Genomic DNA, 27,145 nt, shown 5'->3' on the forward strand with positions numbered 1-27,145 from the left:
TTCCCTGACCTGTCCACACCAAACAGCCTTCCTTCAAAGCCTAACTTCTATGCAGAGCCCCTGCTTTCTGTAGCGCTGCCACTTGGGCTTCTGCTCTTAGAGGAAAAGTTGAGTAAATGGCAACATGATGGATTTTGGTTAATGCTTAGTTAGTGGTTCAATAGCATTGTGCGGTTTGCAGGGAGATAATTGCATCCCTGAGGGGGAAGTTATTTTGGAAGAGCCAGTGACCGCGCTGTATTGGTGAACGGAACAGAAGAGGATCGATACCAGCTTTCGGTTTATTGGATCAGAGCACCGAGGTGTCACTGTGGGAAATGTGCTAAATGACAGTCACGTTTCAGCGCACGGGGTCAGCGGGTGCGAAAGCAAAGCCCGGAGGTGAAGATCGGCAGGTCATAAAGATAACTGACCAGAATTAATTCGGCCTTATGATTAAATAATTTGGGCCGGTGTCGAGTGTGACCTTTCTCTAAAGCAGAGCTGAGCAGAAAGAAAGAAGGAGAAGAGAAAAAAAAAAAACACGTGCTGCCCCCAAGTGGTGAGCGGAATAGAGCAAAGCAGGAAACTGTGCCTGAACACAGAGAGAAATGTAAATAAATATGCCTGTTTAACCCTGTCTGCCATAAAGCGAGTAGAGACGCAGAGACCTACAGAATGTAGTCAGTAACCGAACAGTAGAAGGAAAATCAAACATGGTTTCCAAATATTTTCCAAAATAAAAATCTGTAAGATGTTTTGTGCATTTTTATTTAACCCCGACTGAGTCAACACATAGAACCACGGTTTGCCGCCATTACAGCTGCAAGCCGCCAACTGTGGCCCGCTATCCTGTCCCTGCTGAAGAAAGCCACGCCCACAGCATGATACTGCCGTGTTTGGCTGACTGTAGGATTTTTGTGGGTGATGTGCGGCGTGAGTTTTCCGCCCACTCCGAGTGTTTCTCACGCAGGCCGGAAAGCTGAGTTTGTTAAACGTGTTTGCTGTGTCACATGACTTCAGACCGACTGGAAACAGCACCTCATTTCCTGCCACTCATCAGTGGAGGCCAGATTAACAAAGATTAACGAAGTGCCAAAAGTTGTCACCTGAGTCATTGTGGCTCTCTTCTCATATATTGCTCTTCTTCCTAAGTCTGTCAGTTTGGATTGACAGCCAAGGCTTGGTAGGTTTGCATTTTTTCCGTCCTCTTTCCGTTTTTAACTGACGGATTCGCCAGAGCTCTGTCGGATGCTCAAAGCTTAGGGTATTGCTTTAGAACCCAACACTGATTTAAACTCGTCTACAGCTTTCTCCCTGACCTGCCTGCTGTGCTCCTTGCTCCATTGATGCTGTCTGTTCTCTGACACAGAACAGCTACAGTAGACTCCTGCCGAGGCTAAATTACACACTGGCAGACGTTTACTGGGTAGGGAAATCCTAAAGATTACGGGCTGCTCTACATTTCATCTCGTGGCGTTAGCGCCAAAGCATGCCGCACTGTTCTGTGTTTATTCCCCCAAAAGATTTGAAAAGTAGGGGATATTTCTTCACAATTTTTAACTATACTCCATTCTGGGTTAGACCAAACACCAAACCTGGTGGATGTAACATGACTTAATTTGTAAGGCAAGTATCAAAGGTTGAGTTCTGTTTTCATTCCGTTTTGTGTTTCCGATGTGCAGCTCGTTGGGAACTTGCTGGACTTCTGCTTCTACACCTTTCGTGAGTCGCAGGCCCTGAAGGTGGAGTTCCCCGAAATGTTGGTCGAGATCATCAGAGACCAGATACCGATGGTGGAGTCGGGCCTTACTCACACGATCTACTTCCACAAGAAGTGACTCGCTACAAACCTGGACCAGAGGTGGCATTAAGAACCAGGGAAGTGAGAGGAAAGGAGATTCAGGGAAGGGAACTTATACTCCGGGAAAAGGCCTGACCTGACGGCCCCCCCTCACCCTGTCGCCCCTCTTATGGCAGCGTCCTCGCCTCGGATCACCGTCAAGCGAGTGGTGAACAGAAGGATTGACCCTGTAGTCATCATAAGCATTTCAGAGCTGTGAATAGTTTGAGACATCGAGCACGACACGACGAGACGAGACGAGACGGACTTCTGACAAACACGACAAAAGCATCCCGATGTACACCCATGCAACCCCTGCCCCAAAGAAGAAAACAGTATTCTGTGGAGATAAAGCCATACATCCCTTAAAATACACCGACAACATTCACACAAGAGTAGACGGAAGCCAATACACTTACATGCCCTTCCTACAAACGGGCTCCCCAAGCACTATAAATGAGGATTCCCTTAAAAAAACAACAACAATCCAGTGAAAAGTTGTGTATTTTAATGCCAAACATTTAAATTCAGCTCATGCAGTCTTTAAAAGAATAATCAAACACGGAAATATCCTGCATATACTAGTAAATAGCTCTGCGTGTAGCAGCAAAGGACTTCATGTGAGGCGCTTGTACTACGGCGGGTCTCTGTGAAGATAACCCAAGGGCTATAGAGGTATCATTCATAAGCTAAATAATGACATCCAAGCTACAAAATCCAAGGTTGATTCTCAAGTTGGCGTCATGGCAGCCATTATGACATGGACACTCTAAATTACGTGTAGTGAAACAATCAAGAATATTATGCAAAAGTCCAAAGCTTGAGCTGCTTTTGAGGTGATATGTATCTCTGGAGCGTGAAGGAAGCTTGCACATGAAACTCCCCGTGACTATTTTAGAGACGTTGTGTCGTGGATGTAAACACAATGTTGATGCAACACTTACCCTTTTCTGCAAAAAAAACAAACAAAAAAACTAAATAAAATCAAGTAACATAAATGAGGGGGAAAAAAAACAAACTCTTGCTGGGTTAAAATAATGCATTTTACAGCACACAGTTTTGAGTAAGAGTCGGCTGCTGATAATGGATTTTGACTGAGGTGCATCTATAGTAATAGCTGTCATTTGTGTTATCTCCAGAGCAGCTGTCCAAATGTCTGTTTTTACCCGCGCTGAAGCTAAACCAGCCCTTTGTGAACCAACACTTATCTACTCTTCCCAGAGACAATAAAAAACAACAAACAAAAAGAAAAAAACATTTTTATAGAAGGGTTCTTGTTTTTTGACAAGCCAGTCATTTTACCATTAAGGTGCTTTATTTCTACAAAGCTAGGCGAGACGTAACATGTACAGCAACTAGTAGACTGCCCATACACTACGATATATATGGACACAAGTTTATTAAACACACACATACTCTGTAAAGTACTTAGTATCCAACGTGGATCATTAATCTGCTACAGCTAACACATCAATACCAGGTGAGTTTGTACAGGTGTTAACTTTCTAGACCCCGCCCTCCTCAGCTGATGTACAGAAGATGTTTTAAGGTATGTGTTGACGAAGAACAGATTATCCTGCTTAATGGTCAGATTTTTTTTTTGTTGCCCCCCCACCCCCTCCTCTTATATTTTGGCCAAGTTGGATTACTTTCACCGTCGTCTTCTGGACCATTAACAGTCTCACGCCCCCCTGGTTTCTGGGCGGTAGTGGAAAACCACGATGATGCTACTGAAGAGCGACAGAGTCGAGTCGCAGGAGAAGATAACAAGCATGATTGTTATCCAGTTATTGTGCCCTGTAAGTGTGTATTTACACGAGTGTATGAAGTTTGTGTGCAGTTTTCTTTTCTCTCTCTCTCAGCAAGTATGTGAATAGTTTATCTGCTCTTTCAGTGGAGGTCATCACGCACACATAGATAGACTTAGCCATATCCTATTTCCGCATTTAGATTTGCACAGAGGGAGGAACGATGTGAAATGAGGCATTAGTGCAGCTAGCGGGGATTGTTTGGTTCTTTAAGCAACTGTGATAACAGAGGGAGGGATTTCTGCACGGTCACCGAGCCTAAGGTTAGACGACGTGACATCGGCGACATGGCGTGGTGCATGTGTGCCGCATTGGCACCCCGAGCTGTCACGCCGGCACCTCTCAGAGCCGGCCCAAGGCGTAAGCAAACGTAGCTGCCCCCTTCTTCAGCTGATTTTTAGCGCGACTGACCCTGAACCGGGTCTGGCCGGTCAGAAAACTAACACATCCAATAATGTTCAGGTCAGTGAACGCCCCACAAGTCGTATTCCTTGCTTGTGCGGACAGTAAAGCTAGAACGCTCTTCAGTGTGGAGGTTGATGCTGTGGGAAAACTCTACAGCAATTTGCAGAAGTGGTCAGAAGAAGCACAAAGGGCATAAGATTCAAAAGAAGTCGTGTTTTTGATGGAGGAATACTGGCTGTTCATCCAGGCTGCGGTTTGCAGTTAAGCCAAAACTTATTCTTACACCTGGCAGATTTAGATTTACACTAATTGGATGTTTGTTCTCTGATAAGAAATTAGACAGGTATATCTAAAAAAAAAAGAAAAAAAAGGTCAATAAACAACGTAAAAGAAGTGTAAATAAAAAAAATAATCTTTGAGGTTTGGAAAGTAACGCTAACCTCCGTCAGACTCAAGTTGAGGTTCCGGTTGGGCCACTCCAAAACGTTTCCGTTACTTCCAGTTAAAAGAAGCACGGAGGTGAAATTGAAACGTATCACTTTAATCCTGAGAATGTGACTAATTTCAGGCTTGATTCTAATTTAAACAGATGTCAGAAGATAGCAGGAAGGCTGATCGCATTATAGCCAAGTTGCTGTATTTTAATCTTTTGGACTTTCAGCCTCTTCCTGCAGTGGGAACGTACAAGAATACTGGGAAATGTTGACACCCTTTTGAAAGGATCTCTGTTCTGAAGGAACACACACCGAAGCTTGTGTATTACTTACACAACCTCTACGTGTATCCCACTGCTGTCTGTTTTATGGTTGCTAACGACGCTCCATTGTTTTACCGCTAGAATGAAAAGATGCTAAAAAACAGACTCACAATGTAAAACGTCTGATTTTGCATCGACGGACTCTCTCAGAACCATTGTGTGGTTCTCTTTGCTCCTAACATAAATAAGTTAATGGCTGCTCATGGCTAGATTTGGCTAGAAAAACGTTAGGAAGGCTGTTGGTAAATGTTCTCGAGGAGGAATACCGGAATCAGCTAAAATTGGCCACAAAACTGATTTTTTTTTTTTTTCTTTCTCTTTTTTTCTTTTTTTTTCTTTTTTTTCTCTTTTTTTCTTTTTTTTTCTTCTTCTCTCTTTTCGTTCTTTTTTCCCCTTTTGTTCCCTTTTTTTTCTTTTTTTCTTTTTTTTTTTCTTTTTCTTTTTTCCCTTTTTTTCTCTTTTTTCTCTTTTTTCTGTTTTTCTTTTTTTCTCTTTTTTTTTTCCTTTTTTTTTCAATGAATCACAGATCTTGATGAGTTGCAATCCTACCAAGCAAAACCGATTATGATAACCGAGTTTGATAGTTTTGACACTTTTGCTCGAATGTCACCATAGTTCAGTTATTTCTCCTGCTTGTGTCTGTGTGGGAATCCCATGTCATGCAAACCATAGCTGTTAATGAATAAACGATAAAAAACAAAAACAATCGGCCTTCACTGGAATGCTGCATTCTGGCAGCAGCCTAAACAAACGAACAAGTCGGACAGAAGGAGTTGGGGTTAAAATCTGCTGCAGGGCCCCGTGTCACCTTGGGTCGGCCAGACTTTCACGTCTCCTTCGAGTTGAGATCCGTTTTTAGGCGAACAGAAGCTAGCATCACCGTGTCTTGGAGGTTGACTGAATAATATTTTAAGGATTGGGATCAGGAAAGGGAGAGAGTTGCGTATTTTTAATGTCTGATCAGTGTCGAATTGGGAGATCAAAGGTGGGTGTATCAAATGTTGCCATCCTGATACAAAAAAAAATTATGGGACAAAACATTAGGTAAGAATGTGGGCCCAGTTTCCTCTCTTTCATTATTCTCAACAGATAACTTTAATGTTTTGTATTTTATTTCCCACTGCAATAAGTTCTAGACGGCACCTTTTCAGAAAGGCTTCATTTTACAGCCTCCCTAAGCACTCACGCTTTATTTCTGCCCCCATTTTGTTGTCCTTTTTAAAGAATAAAAAATGTCTAACAATTCATAGAATGAATGGGAAAGTATTTTTGAGAGAATTATATTTTGCTGGAAAAACAATATTTAAATACTTTGTCTAAAAAAAAAATGCTATCCTTTTTGTAAAGCAAAATGTTATTGCATGCTTTTTGATGAGATGTTTACATGTATTTAAAAAAAGGGAAACTTGTGCCTTTTTATCTCACCTGATTTACAGTTTTACAGTATATATTGTAAATAATAAGGCAAGTCCTTTATGTTGAGTGTAGTATGAAACATTTCCACTTTAACCATCTTGTTAAAAAGTTGAAAAACAAAGTTGTTTCCCCACTCTCCGTGTTCTGTTTGTTGGCTCACAGAGAGGAATTTACAGGTTGGCACAGTGAAATGAATGTATCGTATATCGTGAGAGACTTATGGAACATACTACCTGAATGTTAGAGAGAGTACATTTTATCTCCTCATTAAGGACATTTTTATTTTGCTTTTTTATTTTCTTTTTCCCATTATTGTTTCCTTAAATGAAAAGAAAAAAAATCAAATGCACTTTGTTTTTTAAAAACAAAAACAAATTGTAACAAGCTGTATTAAGAAATGTATCCTCTTTGCTCTTGAAGTGAAACCCTAACCCATGGCGACAAAGTTGATGAGAACTATTATAATAAAACTCAAGGAGTCACAAACGGTTGAAAGTGGGATATGTAAAAGGAAGTTCTTGACCTTTTTAGTTTAGAAAGACAGACATGTGAACACACTTAACATAAAATCACTAACATCCCTATAGCTTGTGCTGTTCTTTATTAATATTTTTATCAGAAACTATGGATTAAATAAATACAATTAAGGTTTGGCCACAAAGGAAAACAATTCTAGTCAAAGAAACTTAAATCCAGGACGCTGAGGCTTCTACAACCTTTTATTAAAACACCTTTAACTCTCCCTTCCTTATTTTCCTGTTGGGTGAAAGCATTGATTCGTCTAAATGTGAACAATGAACTGTGAATGTGAGGCTGTCTGGGCTGTTAAAGCAAGACAGGATCCATGTGTCCCTGACAGGATATGCTTCTAAGCTCTGAGTCAGCTTAACACGACTAACCAAGTATTATGGGAACTTTTCAACTTACAAGATTCATTCAAAAATCAGAGAATTTCATGTTTGGCTTTGTTTGGCTCTTCCAACTATAAACTGGTCCATTTGAAAGTATGAAAGGGATAACTGGGATTTTTTTTTTTTTTTTTGTAAATATGTTCTGTGGCGTTATCATTAGTCGGTATCTACCTGCAGTAGACAGAAGTGAATATTCTCTGTTGAGAGAAACAGGGAGGGAAAAGGTCTTACCAGAGAGTCGAGCCGATTTCTTGTTGGCTAGAGCCAGTCTGAAACTGGATAGAAAATAAAAAGATTTTTACAGAATATATTTATTTAAAGTTTAAAAAAAATGTAGATATAAAGGGTTTGGATTTCACTTGCGAACGTTCAGATGTCAGACGGGAAATCTCACAAAACCTCTCTGGGTCAAACGTGAGTTCAGAGTAAACAAGCATGGCTGATGAAGAAGCAAAGCGATAAAAAAGATTACAAAAAGAAGGAGTGGAGTCAGCGCGAGCAGGGGCTCTACTTGCTGCACTAAGAAATGGGGGTTGTTCTGTTTTCTGTATTTTTGATTCCTCTTTGCGTTTCTGTCTCCTCATCTTTCTGATTGGCTACGCGTTACGTTCAACATTCGGCGTGCTCGTTTGTCCACGGGCAACGCCCCACATGCTGGGATATCAGGCCAAGACAATCCTACACGTTGAATATCCCTGTTTTGAGGTCGGACTGGTCCGGATGTTCTTCCAAGCAGATTGGCTCACTCCTAAAGCACCACACGTGGCAGGAATATCTCATGAGATTATCTTTTGAGCCATCCCAATAATCAGGATGTCCTTAAGATTGTCGGAAGGCAAAGATTGGGTCAGAAATCAGCCAGAGACACAAAAAGAGAGACAATAAAAAGCACAGAAGCACACATTGATCCAGGAGTACTTTCTATGTTAGATGGTAATAGTGGATGATCTGACTCCCCTGATGAAGTCACAGCTAACAGAACGCCAGACCAGGTGTACCTACTGTGAAGAGAAAAATGACAGAGAACAAAAAGATAAAAGATGAAATAACAACAAACAATGCAAATTGGAGAACAGTAGGAGAATTCAGCACAGTGAGAGAAATAGACCCTGATGTTTTCCAGCAGCCTAAGCCTATAGCAGCATAACTATAGAGATAGCTCAGGGTAACATGAGCCACACTAACTCTAAGCTTTGTTAAAAAGGAAAGTTTTAAGCCCAGTCTTAAAAGTCGACAGGGTAAAAAATCAAATGTTATAAACAATGAGCATAAGTTCATGCAATTAAAAAGGCCATGCAAAGCAAGATGAAAAGTCAAATACAACAAGATTTTGAAAGCTAGGTGGTGGTTATAAGGCACCCAGGGGCATTAATTTAGCATCTACTCTTTATTGACTGCCTGGCTCTGTATTCAACAACATTCATCTGAAGCTGCCAGGCGTAACAAGACGCAACTCCAACGCTTTTACTCTGCTGAGTAAAATGGGCATTTTTTAAATCCTTTTGGGTCTTAATTTCCAGATGTGTTCGCATTGCTCTGGTGTGGAGTGCTTTAAAGATTATTTCCATCTAGATACTCTCTTTCAAGCATAAAGTTAGTGAATGCAACTGACTAATATTTTCTTTGCCTGATTACATCACCACACGGTGATAATCACATAGTTGTGGTTCAGTAAAAAATACAGTATGGGAACAATTTTGGTTGTAAATATTGTAACGGAGCTCGACTCTTTGATGGGAACCTCTGTTTTTCCACCCTGCGGTCAGTCAGAAGGCTTTCAGCAGCTAAGATACTGACTAATGAGAAGTCCACTAACCCCCCTTCAACATTTTCTAGCTCTTTACATTTTTACTGGCAAAATATGAGCAGCGGGAGGATTAAAATGTGACGGCATAATATTGAACTGGGAACATAGGAAGTGTTGGAAACAAGTGAACCTACCAATCTATCTGTGCTCAAGTTGCATTGTTAGTAATTCAGTATTTCCAAATGTTACTTTAACAAGGCGAGAGAAAAGAAAATCTCCTGCTAGGAAGTGCAATTCCCTGTCAGCAGACAGGCCTGAGAGTTGTATTGACATTCTCATCCAACTTTCAGCAGAAAGTAAACAAGAATATTCACAACTGTCAAAGTCGTTCCAAGGAGGAAGCAGATCAATGTACAGCTTATTTTTTGGGTCGTCATTCATTACCTACCTACTACTGCCAGCTTTAAAAACTTTCCCAAAACTCCAGAAAGCCGTATTGTCTGCTGAACAGCCCTCTTCTAAATTCCCACTCCTTTCTGGCTTGTTTGTCTCACGATTAGTCTAACTGCTGTTTCTGACACTATTGCGTCATTGTGTGTGTGGAGCCGTGTCATTGCCATTGAGTCGTTTTTAGAGTTGTGAATCGGGTGAAGACAGACTAAGCCATATCTCCACAGCCATGGCAGTGCATTATTTATTAATAAATATATAAATATATATACATATACAAAAATGCTTTTTTTTTCCAGTTCCAAAAAGACCTTTCTACTCAGTACAAGTTTTCTTAGCAAACATACAATGAACCTCCTTCACCAAACCTCCTTCAGCATTTTTTTGAAACCAGTTACTACTGTATATCTTGATGCAGATATTGCCATACTTGTGTTTGCAGAAATATTGCAAGATTCTAATAAAATCATTACAATGATTGATTGATGTGATCTGGTTATTAATGTGTTTGCCTGGTATTACAGATATAAAAAATGTGAGTTTCCCCCTTTGTCGTATCAATAATCCTGACCCGGCATGCTCCAATGACCAGAACCACCCAGCCATGTGACACCTGTGCCTGGAGTAAGAGCATCAGCCAGTCAGGGGCCAAGTGGAACAGCTGTGGGCTGAGGGTCAGCTGTCAGCTGAGAACCGGTGTCGGAACCACACGTCCGCTGACGCCATTCGCGTCCGGCGATAGCGATACAGCAACAGATGAGACTGAAAGTAAGCGTTTGTCCAGCAAATGCATTTCTGGTGCTTGTGAAGTTGAATGATCCCAAACGGTTTTGAAGACTGACAACATCCTCTTCACTAAATTCCTTATTTCAGTTTAAAGTTAAGACTTGAGCACCAGAGTTAGGCTGTAAAACCTTTAACTTAATATTACTTACACACTTAACAGATCAATGAGAAATGTCACAATGTTGCTGATCACTATTTTGCAGATGACATTCAGCTATGCTGTTCCTGAAGAGGTTTTTAGAAACTGAATCGCTTTAGTGCCTAAAAGAAATTGCAGTCTGGTTAGAAAAACGACGTCTTCAACTGAACTCTGAGACGACCAAGGAGCACGGTTCCTCTAATCTGGCAACTGATTGGTCATTTGTCTTCTGCTCTCAATCCAGAATAAGGACTTTAGGTGTTGTTTGTGAAAAATCTCTTTCTCTTGAAGGTGACTCAAAATGAAATGTCTAAACTGTTGAGAGTTTTTCAATTACAACTGAAATCATTTGAGAAATACTTTCCAAAGTGAGAATGTCGGCCAAAACAGGAACTTGGGACGGTTACTCTCATGCTATTATTCCCTCCCGCCTAGGCAATGTATCAACATTTAACTGGAGTAAACAGAAGAACTCCCATCACCCCTGTTTTAATGTTTTTAAACCGGTTACCTGTTCATTTTAGAATTTATTTTAAAATCCTTACTTTAAATTTCAGGACAATTCAAGGCAAGGCTCCTTCCTAAGTTATTGAAATGTTAAAGACATATACTCCAATTCGAGCCCTCAGGCCCTCAAACCAAAACGTACCTTTAATGCTTGGGAGAAGGAGTAAAAAAAAAAACTGATGCGCCTTGACTGTTGAACGAGCTTCAAATGTTTTATATGTCGTTTAGATTTGTTTTTCCTAAATATCTTTTTAAAGAGGCTGTATTCGTTTTTAATTATTTTCTTGATATGGTTTCCGCTATCTTTCATTTGTGTTTTAGTTTAATTGTGCTTTAATGTTTCTACTCTCTTTGTGAAACAGTTGAATTTTTGTGATGATTAAAACATTTCATGTTTGTTATTTTCTTTAGTTATACAGGTGGGAATAGGTATTGTTTTTTAAAAGTAAATTTTGTCCTTAATTTCAGTAATCCTTTACATTTTAATTGCAGCATTAATAATATTTGCTTTGATTTTGAAAAAGAAATATACTGCAATGTTTGTATTTTTTATTTTACTATGTGAAACCGCTTGCTTGAAAAGGCTATTCACTTCTTAAAATAGATTTTTAAGGTGTTGTAGGGCAGTGTTGTAGTCAAGTCACTATGCCTCGAGTCCGAGTCCAGGTTCGAGTCTCCAGTGTTCAAGTCCGAGTCAAGTCCAAGTCATTAAAAAAAAATTCGAGTCGAGTCCGAGTCAAGTCCACTACTCATCCGAGTCAAGTCCAAGTTGAGTCACTATTAATCCAAGTCGAGTCCTTATTGATCAAGTCGAGTCCAAGTTCCGCACTAAAGTAAGCATATCCTACATGTTTTTAAACTAAAAAAAAATCCACACTCCACCACATTGCACTAATAATTTAGATTTTAAAATCATAACACCAAATAATATTCTAATGACATATTAAAATTATAGCCTGATGATATAAAAAAAAGTTGAGTCTTTTTCTCAATTTCCGAGTCAGAATGATCTGAATGTAGGAGTCCGAGTCCAAGTTCGAGTCATCAGTGCTCAAGTCCAAGTCAAGTCACGAGTCTCTAAATTTAGCTAATGACTCGGACTCGAGTTCGAGTCTCGGACTCGAGTACTACAACACTGTTGTAGGGGATGATTAGTTTACGTAGATGAAAATCGTTGAACGCAGTTTAGCTCTGCTGCACTAAAAATAAATTGCCTGTTATATGTAGAATCTAAACAACTGCATTAAGGGCCTGGGGAAAGATGAAGAGCTAATAAAGAACCATAGCAGCACGGAGAAGAAGACCTGATGAGCAGCAGCAGCAGCAGGCAGAGCACGAGGAAGAGGAACAAAGGGGAGAGGAAGAGGAAGGCAGGAGAATTTTACAGTAAAAATGAACCTGTGGAGCAAAATCACCATTAACCTTGTTAAAGTCAGATCTGAACAAACGCCTGCTTTGCCAGACTGGAGAGCAGACAGTATTACTTTTTTTTTTGCTCCCCCCACCTCTCCTGAATCACAGCCTTCTCCAAATCTCCCCCAGATTTCCAATTGCTTTCACTTGTAGTCGTGCCAGATAAACAGAATCTATTGGATCAGGCTGATTTCACGGCTGCACCCGCGCACATGGCAGCTTCTGTGGCCCACTTTCTAAGCCGAGCACCCCCCCCCCCCTCTCCACACTCACTCCTTTATGTATGAAATTCACTTTTCTGCGAATTCCCGCTGAGTTTTCATCCTCCATAATACATCAAGTCTTACTATGATTATATTTGAGCTTCGCTCCCTTAAGGAAACGCACAGAGACACCAGAAAGCATTAAGTTAGCGTTAAGCAAGTGCAGTTGCATTTGGAGAAATTCAAACATATTGTCCAGTTGCATCATTTTTCTCACAGCGGCAGGTAAACGGCTGGGAAGCTTTGATCCAAGCTGAGTCACGGTGTGTTTTAAGGCTGAAGGACACTGCGTCACGGGAAGCAGAGGACAGCTGGAACACGGCCAGAACCGGTCCATGAAGCGGGAGACGAGCAAGGCTCTGGAGAGTTTCACAGAAACACAACTACGTTTTGCCTTGACCAAAAAATACAGTATGTTCAGCATTATTTCCCACCTTTCTGAAAGATAAAGAACTGAAGTGCTTTCCAGGTCTTGATATGTACGGAAAAGAAAATGTAGGATAAAAATGTTTGCATATTTAAACCTTTTACTCCAATGAGCTTTTTTTTACGTTAAAGATTTACAAAGTTGCCAAGATGTTGGATTTTTCCTTCACTAAGAATATCTATTTTGGAGCATTATCAGGAGGAAAGGCAACAAGGAGTTTCTGACCACGGTTCCAGGAGAGCATCTTTGAGGTCAGAGACTGATGTTGGACGAGAACGCCTTGCTTAAAGTTTCCACCCCGATTGCCCCCAGAAGTATTCTAGCAGGTGAAGGTCCACCACATCGAATTTGCTCATTCATGTCTTTTTGGACCTTATTTTGTGCCCTAGAGGACAGTTATATTAGAACCATTCCAAAACTGTTCCCCCAAGTTTAAAGTGTGCAATTGTCCAAAACCTCTTGGCATGCTGCTGCATTAATAGCATTCTATCATAAACGTTTGCAGAAGTGGTTTATATCCATCCATTTGTCCATTCACTCGTACATCCAACCAGTTACTACTGTATATCTTGATGCAGATATGTGGCCCTCTGAGTACTTTTGAGTGGCCCTCAATCACAGTTCAAGAATGGCCTAAATTTGATTTTGCCAGCTCAGATGGTTGAGGCGATACACTTTTAAAAAGTTGGGCAATTTTCACTGATAACAGGCATTTAAAAAAATAAAAATAAATAAATAAATTTAAAATTGTCTTAAAAGGGAAAATGTAAGCTTTTATGGGCCATATTTTTGCTTTTCATTTAAGTTTATAGTAAAAGACCGCAAACATTTTATCAAAAGGCAGACTTGGGTGCACCAATTTATTTAACTCTGTAAAATAAAGCAAGAGTGAGGCCGAATTAATCCTGTTCTTGTGGCTGAAAAGACAAAAAAACAAAAACAGAAAAAGACAATCAACCCAAACAGTTTAGGACATTATTGCAAACCTGCAATAGTATTTTTATGTTTCAAATCTGAATTGATCTACAAATTCCTTTTCTACAGAAATCAGACTAATTTGCTTGTTTCATTCAAGTATTTTGTTTGTTTAGTTTATTGTAGATTAAAAAAAGGTTACATTTTGTGGCTCCTGTGTACTTTCTGAGATCATTGGCCCCCATGGCAAAAAGTTTGGACCCCCCTGGTTTAATCCATTAAATGTTGTACATCTATCCATTCATATTATCAATTATTTTACTCTTTCATCTATTTGTTATTCAACTGTTTCTTTTCTTCTGCATAGTGATTTATAGTTTTTCCACACGTCCTTTCATTGTCCATCAATTCTGTCGTTTTTACAGGTTACATATTTAAACCCTGATCATCTTTCACTTCATAATGTTTTGCATTTGCCCTCTAAAAAAGGGGTCAACAGTATCATTAGAAAACTTTGGAAGTTTGAGGCTGAAAAAACTATAAAGCTTTGACATGAAAACTGGGTAGGAAATGTGGAGCAAGTGAAGGTTAGAAAAATCGGAATAGATTTCCCAGCCTCAAGTGGTTTTACATCAAAGGCTTAAAACGTGAAGCTGATTTGTCTGAAGTACCACAAGCAATCCTTTCCTGAACTCACAAGGAGAACTGAATGAACAAATTTCATGTTAACGTGCCTACAAGAGCAGCGGAGAGGTAAAGCAGCGAGGAGAGCTAGTTTAGGGGCGAAAAGAAAAAGAGGAGCATAAATGCTATAGAGAGAAAGACAGGAAGGTAGGCAGAGGAAACGGGAGAAATGAGGGCAGACGAAGACGTGGCATGCTTTCAGTCCGAAGCAAAGCGAGAGGCAGGCAGGGTGGACGTCTTTATGATTCAGCAACATCCTGGCAGAGGGAAGATGATGAAGGGCCCCGTGGGGTGGTGGAGGAATACTTTTCCCATCTCATTAGCCCTGCCTCATTTCATTACATTATCATCATGGCCGCAGTTCCTTCAGGTAGCCGGTGGAGTCACACCACAGCATCTAATCCCTTAGGTTCAAAAAGCACGCGCGCGATTACATGACTGAACAGAGGAGGACCTTACGTAATCGCCGTCTTCAGGTAATTACGTAAGGTCAAAGGTCATTTGCTGTCTTAATTACCAAACATGTAGCCAAGAAATTGGCATGCATGAAGCTCTTGTTTTATTGAATGGTTGAGGAGAGCATTAGTGATTTCTCATCTAACTTTAATCCTTTTTACGGAGATAAAATTTCAGAAGTGGCTTTTAGGCGTTTTGGATCAGTGCAGGTCATTAAAGAGTAAGACCTACATTTCACTTCATGTCTGGCTCAATGTAGCTGTAAATCAGCCACCTGCCATTCACTTTATCCCTGGGCTCTGTGGGAAAATGTGTCCTCTCACTCGACGCAATGGATGAGCCATCATGACAACTTCTTACTGCATTCTTAACTTCATTCTATATATATATATATATATATATATATATATATATATATATATATATATATATATATAAATAAAGAAAACTATTTACTGTTTAAACGAATAAATGTTATTTATTCGTTTATGTGATTTAGCATTTCAAAAAGTGGGGATATGTATAAAATGTAAAAATCACAACAGCTGGGGATTTTTGTGGTTCAATAATTAAAAAAAAAACAAATACAAGATATATTGTCCGTACAATTATTTTTAATAGATAGGGGAAAAAAAACATTTAAAAATTATTGTACAGCGAACAAGGGAAAAGAAAACAACAACTTTTTTTTAACATTGATCAACAGGATGCAACAAAGTTGAAAAAAAAAAAATAAGAAAAGTGAAAGGCCTTCAAGAATGCCAAGAATCATTTTAAATTACTGCAACCAGAGCTGAAAACAACGTGCGAAACCAAAGCTCAGAGAAAAAAAATACAGTGTTTAGCACAAGAGCTGGGAGATTAAATGTAATGTTGCATCGATGCACGCTATAAACCAGTCTAAAGAAAAAGGTAAAACCAGTCCATCACAGAACACAATGGATGTCCTTTGTTGTAACTTTTTATATCTCTAACATGAACACAGCACAAGCTTAAAATGTCGTTTTTTTTTTGAGGTACTTTAAAATTGAGCTTTGTTGGAGTGTATCTTTTTTTTTCTGCTCAGAACTGGAGCAACGTTAAGAACAAACGTAGAAAAGGAAGCGGCCGTTTGAAAATAAGGACACTTGGCTTTGCGGTCTCCGATGACCCTGACTGACTGACGCTGCTGTTTAACGTGAAAGATCATCAGGCAACACGAAAAAATTCACCGTTTCTAAGTGCACAGACAACAACAAGAGAACGAGGTGTGTTCGAAAATTCAAATATCATGCAATAAATGTGCCAATTAAATTAAATTATAGCGGCGATGTGCCTCATTTTAATAACTAGGTATTTCTAATGCCGGGCACAAATAAAACATTTTATAGGCGAAAGCAGCCCCACTCCAACTGGTCTCAGACAGAACCGTAAACAGATGCACACAACTCTGAGTTTCTGTGATTAAGGCACTCAGGTATTTCCAATCTAATAACAAAAAAAAAAAAAAAAGGTCTGCATTTGATGGTGGAGAGGGTTTAAAGCTAAAGCGGGTTGAGTACTGGAGTTTCTGAGGATCTCCCTTTGACTTTGAGCTCATGGATACCATGTATAACAGGGCAGAGGAGAGTGAGCTCAGGCAGACACCCATACTCCGGCGCTGCTGCACATTTACTTGGTCACTAAAGGGCTGCAGCATGTAATGTACAGCAGAACACTTTAAACGCACCGTCAAATCTACTTGGCAGTCAAATTGTCTATATTTGAATCTGGGACGGCTTACCTGTAAAAAAAAAAAACAACCACAAAAAAAATAAAAAAAAATCTGATATTATTACTTGGAAATAGGCTCTGCTGTGAATCCTTGGTGAGCGTGATAAAAGTGTCTATAAATATTTCCATTAAAGCATCTCCACGTAGTTTTCGGGGATGAGGCCCCGCTTTCCTCCCAGCTCCCCCTCCAGCCAGCCTGGCTCTCTCGACGGGGTCACTGTGGGAGAGGGCAGAGAGGGGTGAGAGGGTCAGACACCAGACAAAAAGGCCTCGGCGTGTTAGAGAGTGACCAGAAATAAAGAGCAAACAGCGACTTTGATCAAATTTAAACTGCACACGTCCACTAAAGTTGCTTCTGTTCTTGTTTATTTGTTTATTTTCAGGATAACTGCCATTAGATTATTTTAACATCATATAATAACATCGTTATTGTTAAAAAAGGTTGTTTGGATTCAGATTTTTTTTTGTCTTAATTTAGATTATTGGGAATGGGGTTGCCTCAAGAAGAGAAGTTATGAGTAGTCAGTATCTTGGCTGTTGTGGAAAACTATCCAACTGATTTCTCTTTAAATAAACACAGATTAACGGTGCACTTTGTAGTTGTGTTTTACGCACCATCTTTTATTTGGGATGCTGCATTTGACCAATGTTTTCACTAAAAAGAGGCCATAACTCTGCAAGGAAATGTATTTTAACTATAAATGCATCTGTAAACTGTTTATATGAAGGGTAAACAGACTTTTATAATTTGTTCTTAGGCAGCCTTGCTTTGTAAATTAGATGAAACAAAAAAACAACTTGTTGAGGAGAAAGTTATGCTGCACTCTGTTTTGGGAACCCTGGGAACTCCCTGGCTCAAGAACCAGGAAGTAAACACGGACTACATACTGAACCAAAGTAGTTCTGGACTTGAAAGGAGAAAAACGTGACTAAAACATCGCTGATGGGGAGGACTGATTATTTATAGGGAATGTTACTTCCATCCCAGGTGACAAATGAGAATGATTTTGGCTAAATTTACAGTATATTTCTTACTTATCTTTAACATTAAGATCTAGGCTTTGAAAGAAAAAAATTAGTTTTTGTCATTTTCATTATAATGTACAATTGCAATCATCTTCTGCATTTAACCCTTAGGAAGCAGTGGGTAGCTCAGAGCGCCTGGGGGACAATCTGGGTCTAAGGGTCTTGCTCAGGGACCATAGTGGCAGTCTGCGGGGATCAAACCAGGAACTGGTAGCCTCCACAGAACACAAACGCGCTCCTCTGATGGCTTCATAGAACAGTAGGCTTTATTCTGAGATTAAACACACAGCTGGACTCTGTTTACTACTTAGGTGACTTCCTGAGGCAATTAGTTTCACCGGATTTTATTTGATTTTTGGAGTAAATGAGGAGGAAAACAAAAACAAATGACCCTTTTTCATGTTTTCAGTAGAAACTAATTTGGCAAACCATGGATAACTTCCCCTTTATTACAAAATCATACAGTGATTTATATCAGTCTATCAATAAAATGTGAAGTTTGTGGTTGTAATGCGACATAATGGGAATACTGTTGCAAGGCGCCGTTAATTAACCCAAAACAGATTCCCGACGATTAACAAGCATTTGTTTTTATTAAATTAAAGCGTCTCCCTGTGCAGTCCTTTAATCTTTTTTTTTTAAAACCAAAAACATGAACATCTTTGTGTATCAAAGCAGGAAATAATTAGCTTCAGCATTACGATCCCAGGCCGTACAATAATTAAGCGAACTGGGTTGCTGAAACTCAAAGAAATCCTGATCTGCTTCTCTGCAAACAACACAGCTGGTTATAAAAATCCGTGTCTAGTAAATGGAAAAAAAATAAAATAAAAAATTCTTCTATAGAAGCAATTAAAGCTAATTGAGCGCTGGACCTCGAGAGCTAATCTGCGTCTCCTACCCAACATGTGACTGTTCTACCTTCCCTCATCTCTGCCTTCACGTTCAGATCAGATTGGACAGCCAGTCGCTCCTCCCTCCCCAAATCCAATATGCCAGAGCAGGTACCTGAGCGAGCGACTGGAGTTCGAGATAACACTTACCGTTGCTGAATATTGCTCCGATCTGGAAAGAGAGCTCGGACTCGTGCTCGGCCTCACACGGGTACACCGCCTTGGCTTTCCTGCCGGTGACACTGAAAAATGAAGGCAATCAATGAGCTGGCGGGGCTTTGGGGAGGATTACCGTACGGTTCAATCTGGGCACAGGGTCTGGCTGTTCATCCACGCCCGGGCCTGAAACAGCGAAAACGGTCCCTTCCTGGAATATATATATAAGCAAAGAGCACCGGCAGAAATGCTGGGGTACGACGCTCTCGTTTTTTTTTTTTGCCCTATCTGTAGCCCAAACAGACCGGGGAGGGAAGTGGGAGCGCACCTGCAGGACGCGCACACGCTGGTGCACGCACGCCCAGTGAGACGTGCCTGCTGCAGGTCTGGGTACAGCAGGAACACATCAGGACACACCGCCGGCAACCATCAAGGGAGATAATTAAAAAACCGTCGGCAGGATTCTAAAGTGGGTTTACATGCACACAAATAAAACGTCAGACAGACATCTCCCTCGACGGTGCTTAAGCTTTTAAACTCACATTTGTGAGTTTGGAAAGTGAATTTTAAATCAGTTTGATATAGGAGGCAGCCATCAAAGAACCCATATTTATCGCTCTGCAGTTTTTGACAAAAAAAAAAAAAAAAAAAAAAAAAGTCTTTATGCTCTTTCCCCTGACATCACATAAAATCTGTCCCTGCGGAAAGACCGTTTTTCACGACATGGTAACCTAGTATTTTCGAAAGGGGGCAACATTATTATGTTGAATCTTGGCTTCAACACAAGATGCCCTGATAAATATTTCATGTTCTTTGCACCGAGCAGCAAAAAAAAAAAAAAAAAAAAGTAGGATGAGAAAAAGGAGAAAGGAGGCACAAAAACTGGAGAAAAAAAAAAGTTTTTGGCCACAGAGTTGTCAATACGACAATGTTCAGCAGAGCCCTCATATGGAGATTTCTCTAAGAACATAGAGCAGCATTTGCAGAAACGAGGGCTTGTATTTACATGAAAATAACCTTAATGGACCGGATGGAGCTCTTTGCATGGTCCTCTGCAGAGTTTGATGGCATTGAAAGTGATTTAGATTTTTTTTTTTTTCCCCCTAAAGCAGGCCGAGTCGTCATTCACAGAGATGCACCTTCTGTCATCTTTAATCAGATGCTATTTGTGTCAGGAGGAGAGGAGGTAATGCGTTTGCTCCAGTTCCTGCAAACGCACGCAGCACATGAAATATCTCAAAGGGGAAATTAAAAGATGAGGCACTGTAGGAAAATATTTAAATACCAAACTGTGAACAAATAGTTTGGGTTAGAAAACTCATCTCTATGAACATTATATACATTTGGGGCTTTTAAGGATTTATTCAAACAGTTATTAAATGAAGGTGGATTGATTGTAGAGCAAACACCTTTAACTAATTTGAAAGAAATCATTTCAAACAGTGCACGTTAATTTTTTTTCTTTTTGTGGATGTACTCCATTTCACACAGGGTCAAGATTATTCATGCAGTGCTGTGAAATATTCTTGCACCCTCAAATATTTTTTCTTATTTTGCCCCCCCCCCTCCCTCGTCTCGCTTACATGTTTCAGATTGTTAAACAATTTTTCATTTTAGACAAATATGATCTGTATAAATACAATACAATAAATACAATTGCAGTGAGTATTAAATTTATTAAAGGGAAAAACTGTTTGAAAATTGCCCCTTAAATTAAATTAATATCTAACTACGATCAGCCAGATTTATTTGGTTCATTTTCACTACAAGCCACATAAAGTAGGATAAAATATCTAAGAAAGTAATGCACCATGAAAGAAATTTGAGAACGGCTGATAAATGGCTACAAAGCCATTATTCTGTCTTTGGGGCTCCAGAAAAACACAACAAGAATCAATATCCCCAAAGATAGAAAACCTGGTACTGTGGTGGACCTTCACAGGAGTCACAGATCTACCAAAATTACTCTAAGTAAGATTCATCCAGGAGGTCTCAAATTTGCAAAAAGAAAAGACAGCCTCAATGACTTTTTGAAAATATTCTCTGGACTGAAGAGACAGAAGAGGAACTTTCTGGAAGGTGCAGGTCCTGTTACAACTGGGGTCAAAACCAACAACGTTTCAGGAAAATGACAAAAACATCCTGACAGTTGAACATGGTGGTTGTAGCCTGATGATCTGAGGCTGCTCTCTTGCTTCAGAATCTAATGTTGGAGGTACAACCATGAATGAGAATATACACCCATGGGCTTAAACCCAAGCACACTTTGATTATCCAGCAGGACCAAAGCATAGTTCAAAGTTCACCTCTAAAAGGCTCAAAAATCCAAAATGAAGATTTTTGAGTGACCTAGTCAACGTCTTTACTAAATGCTGATTGGGATCCTTTGGCACGACCCTAAACATAACATAAATTTATTTGACGGTCTGAAACAAACAGAAAACTCTAAAGAGGGTAAATGCTTTTTCCAAGGCAACGAATATTTATATACACTGCTCAAAAATGAAAGGTTGAGAACTCATCAGGTTTAGATTGGAAGAAAAACCATGCAGGACATCCATACTGATGTGGAACGGGTGAAGAGTTAGGAACAAAAGGATCCCACAACATTAAGAAAAGAAAATTATCAACCCCCCGGGGGGGTTAAACCGAAGAAGCAGGCTGGTCCAGTTTGCTGAAAAAACATCACTGCAGCAGCTCTGAATGATCCTCAGTGTGGCCTCCATGTGTTTCAATGCATCCCTGACACCGTCGGGGCTTCTTATGAGAGGACGGATGGTGCCTCAGTATTTCCTCCCAGATCCTGACCAGGGCATCACTGAGACAGTCTGAAGTGCAACCTGGTGGCATCAGATGGACCTAAACATGATGCCCCTGAGATGTTCTGTTGGGTTTAGGTCAGGGGAGCATGAAGGCCAGTCACTGGTATCAATTCTTTCATCCTTAAGGAACGCCTGCATACTCTCGTCATATTAGGCCAGGCATTGTTATTCACCAGGAGGAGCCCACCGCACCAGCGAAGGGTCTGACGTCGGGTCTAAGGATTTCATCCAGATACCTAATGGCAGTGCCATCATTTAACCTGTACAGCTCTGTGTCCCTCCATGGATCCACATGGACACTGATCCACCACAACGCTGCAGGCAGCATAACGTTCACCACAGCTTCTCCAAACCCCTTCACGTCTGTCCCAGAGCTCAGAGTCAACCTGCCTATCCTGCCATTCTCTGGCCCACTAAAGGACATCGGGTCCTCAGACCGCCCTCATAAAGTCCGGGTCTAACGTCAGAGACATTCACGGCAGTGGCCCGCAGGAGGTCACTTTGTCGAGCTCTGACAGTACTCATCCTGGGTCTTCTTGCACAAAGGAGCAGATACCAGTCCTGCTGATGGGTTTCGGACCTCTGAAGGTCCTGTCCGGCTCTCACCTAGAGAAGCCGCCTGTTTCCTGGAATCTCCTGCAGGCTCTAGAGACGCTGCTAGGAGACACAGTAAACCTTAAGGCAATGGCACGTATTTAAGTACCATCCTGGTAGAACTGGACTGTCTGTGAAACCTCTGTAGGGTCCAGGTATCGCCTAACGGTACCAGGAGTGACTCTGACCCCGGTTAAATGCAGAACTACTGAAAAGCAGGAGGGAAAGAACGTCTGTGGCCTCCACCTACAGAACCATTTCTGTCTCTAAGGGTCGTCTCATTTCTGCCGCTTTGGTTCACCCGTTTTTAATTTCATTAAGACCAAAACAGCCGACACTGATGAACTACCGATCTGACCCGATCGATACTCCAGAGGTTTTACTGACCTGATATTATACTCTGATTAAAAAGCTTTTCTTAATTATTTCTAACAGTGCATTTGAGTCTGTATCTATGGTGCTGACCTTGAAAGATGAAGGCGGCTGTTTAAATGAGGGTAATGAATATGACAAAAAAATCAGAAAAGGCAACAGAAGCAGGACAAACAGGAACAAAACACTGCATTACCTTTGCCCCTGCTTTTCTTTGTCAGATGCAGCTGGTTGACTCTCACCTGCAGCTCCAGAGGAAACGGGCGCTTGAGCAGATCTGCAATTGATCACAACAGAGAGGGTGTTGTTCACAGGGACTTAGAATAACGTGTTTTCAAAACTAAGTTACAGAAGATTATTCTTCCTTTCCAGCAATAAAGCAGAGAGGAGTCGGAGACGTTTACTACGATATTATTGCAGATCAGAAATGCGTGAAAGGATGAGCAGAAACTTGGTCTTTTTGTGTAGTAGATAAAACACTAAATACTCATTATGTGCCAGGCTGCATGTTTTCCAGAAAAAGGACTACCAGCGTTTATGAAACTTCATAACCCACTTTTCTCAGTCCATTAAAAGAGCCATTTGATTATTTGGATAATCGCTCAGAACCTGCACATATTAATCCAACACACACACATAATTTTAAAGATGCCTCCAGCACAGTTTTTCTTTTTTATGCATTCTTTATTTTGTGATAGGAAAGATGATGATTCTTGCTTTTACAACCCATCAGCATGACTGCATTCAGTGCATTCTAACTAAGCGTGGAACAGGAATCACACAGGAAATCATCATTTTTGTTGAATCCATTTTATTTCATTGTTTCATTCAGTGTCTGCAAGACCATAACGTGTGAAAGTAAAAAAAATAATAATAAATCCCTCTCAGCAAAGCTTCAGCAGTAGTAGCTACGCCTGACAACTGGTTGTTGTCAGGGCCGACAGGTCTGCAGCCGCTTTAAAGGGTGGAGGCAGGGGTCCTGTTAAAGGGAGAGTGCAGCCAGGCTTCCCTCTGTGCTCCATGCCGGCCCCGGGGCCAGCGCTAATACAGCACATAATGAGCAAATTGCTTCTAGTTGCCGCTCCCATAGAGACGCTAATAAAGGCAATTAGGGGGAGCAGCTGGGGAGGGGCTTGAGGTGGGGAGGATGTTGTGAATAGTGGTTACGTTGGCAGTGATGGAGGTGAGAGAGATGGCTTTGAAACACAGAGAGAGAGAGAGAGAAAGCACGTTAAAGGGTATTTTGTGAAGGTGAACACACAGTACGGCGCTCGCACTTTCATCCCCCGCTTTGCATTGCTTCCTCCGCTGCCTCTCTCTCAGTGCGCTTGTCCATCCCCAGTGGTAGCTGTTCAGTTCAGTCCAGGCCTGACTGTGGGTGATTTATGGCTCTGCAGCAGTGTGGAAGTGCTGTGGTGCTCAGCTGCTCCACATCAGCATGGGGGGACAGTGCGCTGCAGTGCAGCAAATCCACTCATTAACCTGGGCCCGAGCACAATCACCGTCTCCCTGGGTCACAGCCAGAAGGAGGAGAGGAGCACTAACACTTCACCCACCTGCAGAAGAACTGAATTACATGCAGTTAATACCGGAGGGGGGGGGGGGGGGGGGGGGGGGGGGGGGGGTCTAGGACCAGACTTTTAGCAGAGCTTCATCTAGACCGTGCCGGGACATGGCAGCAGACAAGTTCACGAATAAAAGCAGAATAAACAATTGATCAGATACCTTGAGATAAACAAGTTAAAGTTAGTTTTTTTTTTAATGTCTAAACGCGGAGTTCTCCATTTTTTTCTTTTCTAATGAATTAAATGCAACATTTTATAACAGCCCGTATAAAAGCAAGAATAGCTAGTGGCATTGGTCTCAATGCAGGAACGTTTTTAGAAAGTTTAGGGCTGGGCAAGTTAACGCGTTAATTTCGCGTTAACTCAGACTATTAACGGCGATATTTTCTTTAACGCGCATTAACGCATGTTGCTCACATGCTTTTATATTGTGAAGGTCTGTTGCTGCGGTGTAGGGGTTTGAATCAGAACAGTAGGTGGCGATAATGCGCCAATAACCTCGCTGTCAGCCAAGCCTCGGATTCAAAGAAGAAGAAAGGTGCTGGCCGGAAAAAAACACAGCTGACATGTGGAAGGCGGTGTTTCCCGCTTAGGCGAGGCGGTGAGTTGGCGGCCGGAACAAGTTTTGTGCGGAGCGGGGGGGGTCTGCATCGACGCCGGTGGTGAAGTCGCTTCTCGTTTCAAAGTATCCATGTGTCTTTGCCTGTTTTTCCCTGCCATTCACTATATGCACAACAACAAAAAACCGCGTGTCAACTTCAAATAAACGCAAGCATATCGAGTTAGCAAGCATTTCAGTTTAAAGTTCTTCCAGCATGGAATATGACAGAAACAAGTTAGTTGTAACCACTGCCAAGTTAAACTTTGGTATTAAACATAAAATGGTAATGCTGCTCCCTGCTGTTACCTCAGAAATTGCCTGTTTTTGGTAGATTTTTTCCCCATAAATAATTCCCTGTCAGTGGCAATAAGCTTTAATTTATTATTATTGCTATTTTTTGTTTTACATGTTTAAGTTGAGCTTTACACTAAATATGTGTTACTGATAAGTGCTACAAATGTTACAACACTTTTGTTCATATGGCAGCAGAACATTAAAATAAAAGTGCTCTTTACACTACTTTTGAATTCATTCTTGGAGTTTGTAAATACAATGCGATTAATCGCGATTAATAGCGATTAATCAGGGCGATTAATCGCGATTAAATATTTTAATCGTTGCCCAGCCCTAAGAAAGTTTCCAAAAGGAAAAAAACAAAAAACACCGCCAATGATGAGCTCAGTAAACCAAACGAATAAATCGTTGTTCAGCAACATGTATTCAGGTAAAGCCGTGTCCAGAACGTCATGAGGCAATACATTTTTTTTTTTAATTTTCTGCTTCTCTGTGTTGTACTTTGTAACTTTACTATCCTTAACCATAAACAGAAGATGGGGTTAGATGGAGACAGATGATTCTAACAGGGAAAACCTGAAAGAAAACAGTTAAGCAAAAGCAAACAGAAACCTTAGCTTAGATAATAAATTGTATCTGCTGTGATGTCCTCACATTTGACTCTGGAATACTTAAATATAAAGAACAATTTGTCTCTCTCAGTGACTGTGAGAAGCACAGAGCCTGTTGTTGCATCACCTGTCCACCACCATACCGGACCGCAGGTTTGCTTTTATCCAAAACATCTCTACTTTGGTCACATCCGTCCAAAAGAGCCTGTTCTACAAGTCCCAGGGTTCATTCAGCTTGGCAAGCCTGAGATGTTCTCTCAGCTTACATTTACAGATAGAGGAGGATTTCTCCAGGCAACCCTTCTAAACAAACTATACTTGTTCGTCTTCTTCTAATTATCCTGTCATGAACTGTGACATTCAATCTGCTAATGTCTGCAGAGTCTGACATGGAGCTCTTGCAGTTGTTCACAAGTCCTCTGAGCGCTGCAGGCTCCAACCTTGGGGTGATTTTGCTGGGAGTTCACTCCCAGGAACACTGACCTCTGTCTATACCAGCCCTTTTTTATCAAACCCTTTACGGTGAGGTGTTAAAGGTGCTCTTTAGTCACCCTAATGTGGTTTGTGAAAAGACTGATACTGTAATGGGGGTTAAAAAAAATAAATAAATAAATAAATCGGTGCCAATCTGTTATAGCCAGCTTTGAGGGGTGATGACGATTGGCTTGTGCGGCGAGCCAGTTGCAGGATTTAAAACTGGAAAAAGGACTCAGAAATAATTTCTGACAACCAGAGTAAGACTATTTTATCCATCTATCCATCTATCCATCTATCCGGCATTATTGACTTGTGCAGATCTAAAGCGAAATGCTAACATCGCCCTTCACAGGCAGCTTTTTTGCGCATCTTTACGAGGAAAAGGTTATTGCTTGTGAATCATCGTTCACTACAGAGTAATGGACTTAAAATTGATTGGAAATGGCCTTATAACCCTTCCAAGACTGATGGGCGACAACAATTGCCTCCCTCTGGTCGTGCCGCTGGTTCCTTTTCGCCTAGACAATCTGTTAACACCTTATCCAACAGTATGTGATTAGCCGAATCTGGGTGTTGCATTTATATTTAAAATCCTATATAAGCAGCAAAGATCTTCTGATATGTGCAACCCTGGAATTGAGAAAGTTTTTTTTTTACATAACTATGTTCATTCTTTTAGAGCACAGATGTAATTGAAGCTTGAACACCCTATAAGCACCCTAAGCAAAAGTAAAGCACAAAATAAATATGCAAACATTTACTTCATACATGTTTCCATCACCATCTCTAGCAGAGGATTAAATAAACCTCTGATTATAGAGTAAAAAACAAGATATTTGAGTAATTAGTAAATAAACAGGACAAATCAAACAGGTTTCCTTCTAATGTCCTGGAAACTTATCAAATCTATCACAGGTAAATTGATTTCAGCCAAAATTGTCTTCACAACAGCTAAGCCGAGGCAAAGGAAATTGCTTCTCCAACAGAAATAGCATCAAGCTTTAGATTGTTTTTTTTGATGATTACAACGATTACAAACAGAATTTATTCCGAAAACATGATTAAACACACAAGAT

General features: G+C 40.7%; 1 protein-coding gene across 2 annotated transcripts in view; it reads right to left on the reverse strand.

Moving 5' to 3' along the window:
* Nucleotides 1-27,145, reverse strand: part of arhgap10 (Rho GTPase activating protein 10) — a 113,950-nt gene that overhangs the window by 15,569 nt on the left and 71,236 nt on the right. Inside the window, exons 21-23 of one of the 2 annotated variants that reach the window (XM_012862900.3) lie at nt 22,718-22,798; nt 18,728-18,819; nt 15,956-16,875 (exon numbers count right to left, since the gene is read on the reverse strand). In XM_012862900.3, coding sequence (XP_012718354.2) covers nt 16,787-16,875; nt 18,728-18,819; nt 22,718-22,798 — 262 coding nt within the window. In that variant the 3' untranslated portion in view covers nt 15,956-16,786. Of the gene's footprint in view, nt 1-15,955; nt 16,876-18,727; nt 18,820-22,717; nt 22,799-27,145 lie in introns of those variants that run through there. The other variant, XM_036137535.1, reaches the window with a different exon arrangement.

This window comes from Fundulus heteroclitus, chromosome 5, assembly GCF_011125445.2.
Source record: "Fundulus heteroclitus isolate FHET01 chromosome 5, MU-UCD_Fhet_4.1, whole genome shotgun sequence".
Classification (NCBI taxonomy): Eukaryota; Metazoa; Chordata; class Actinopteri; order Cyprinodontiformes; family Fundulidae; genus Fundulus; species Fundulus heteroclitus.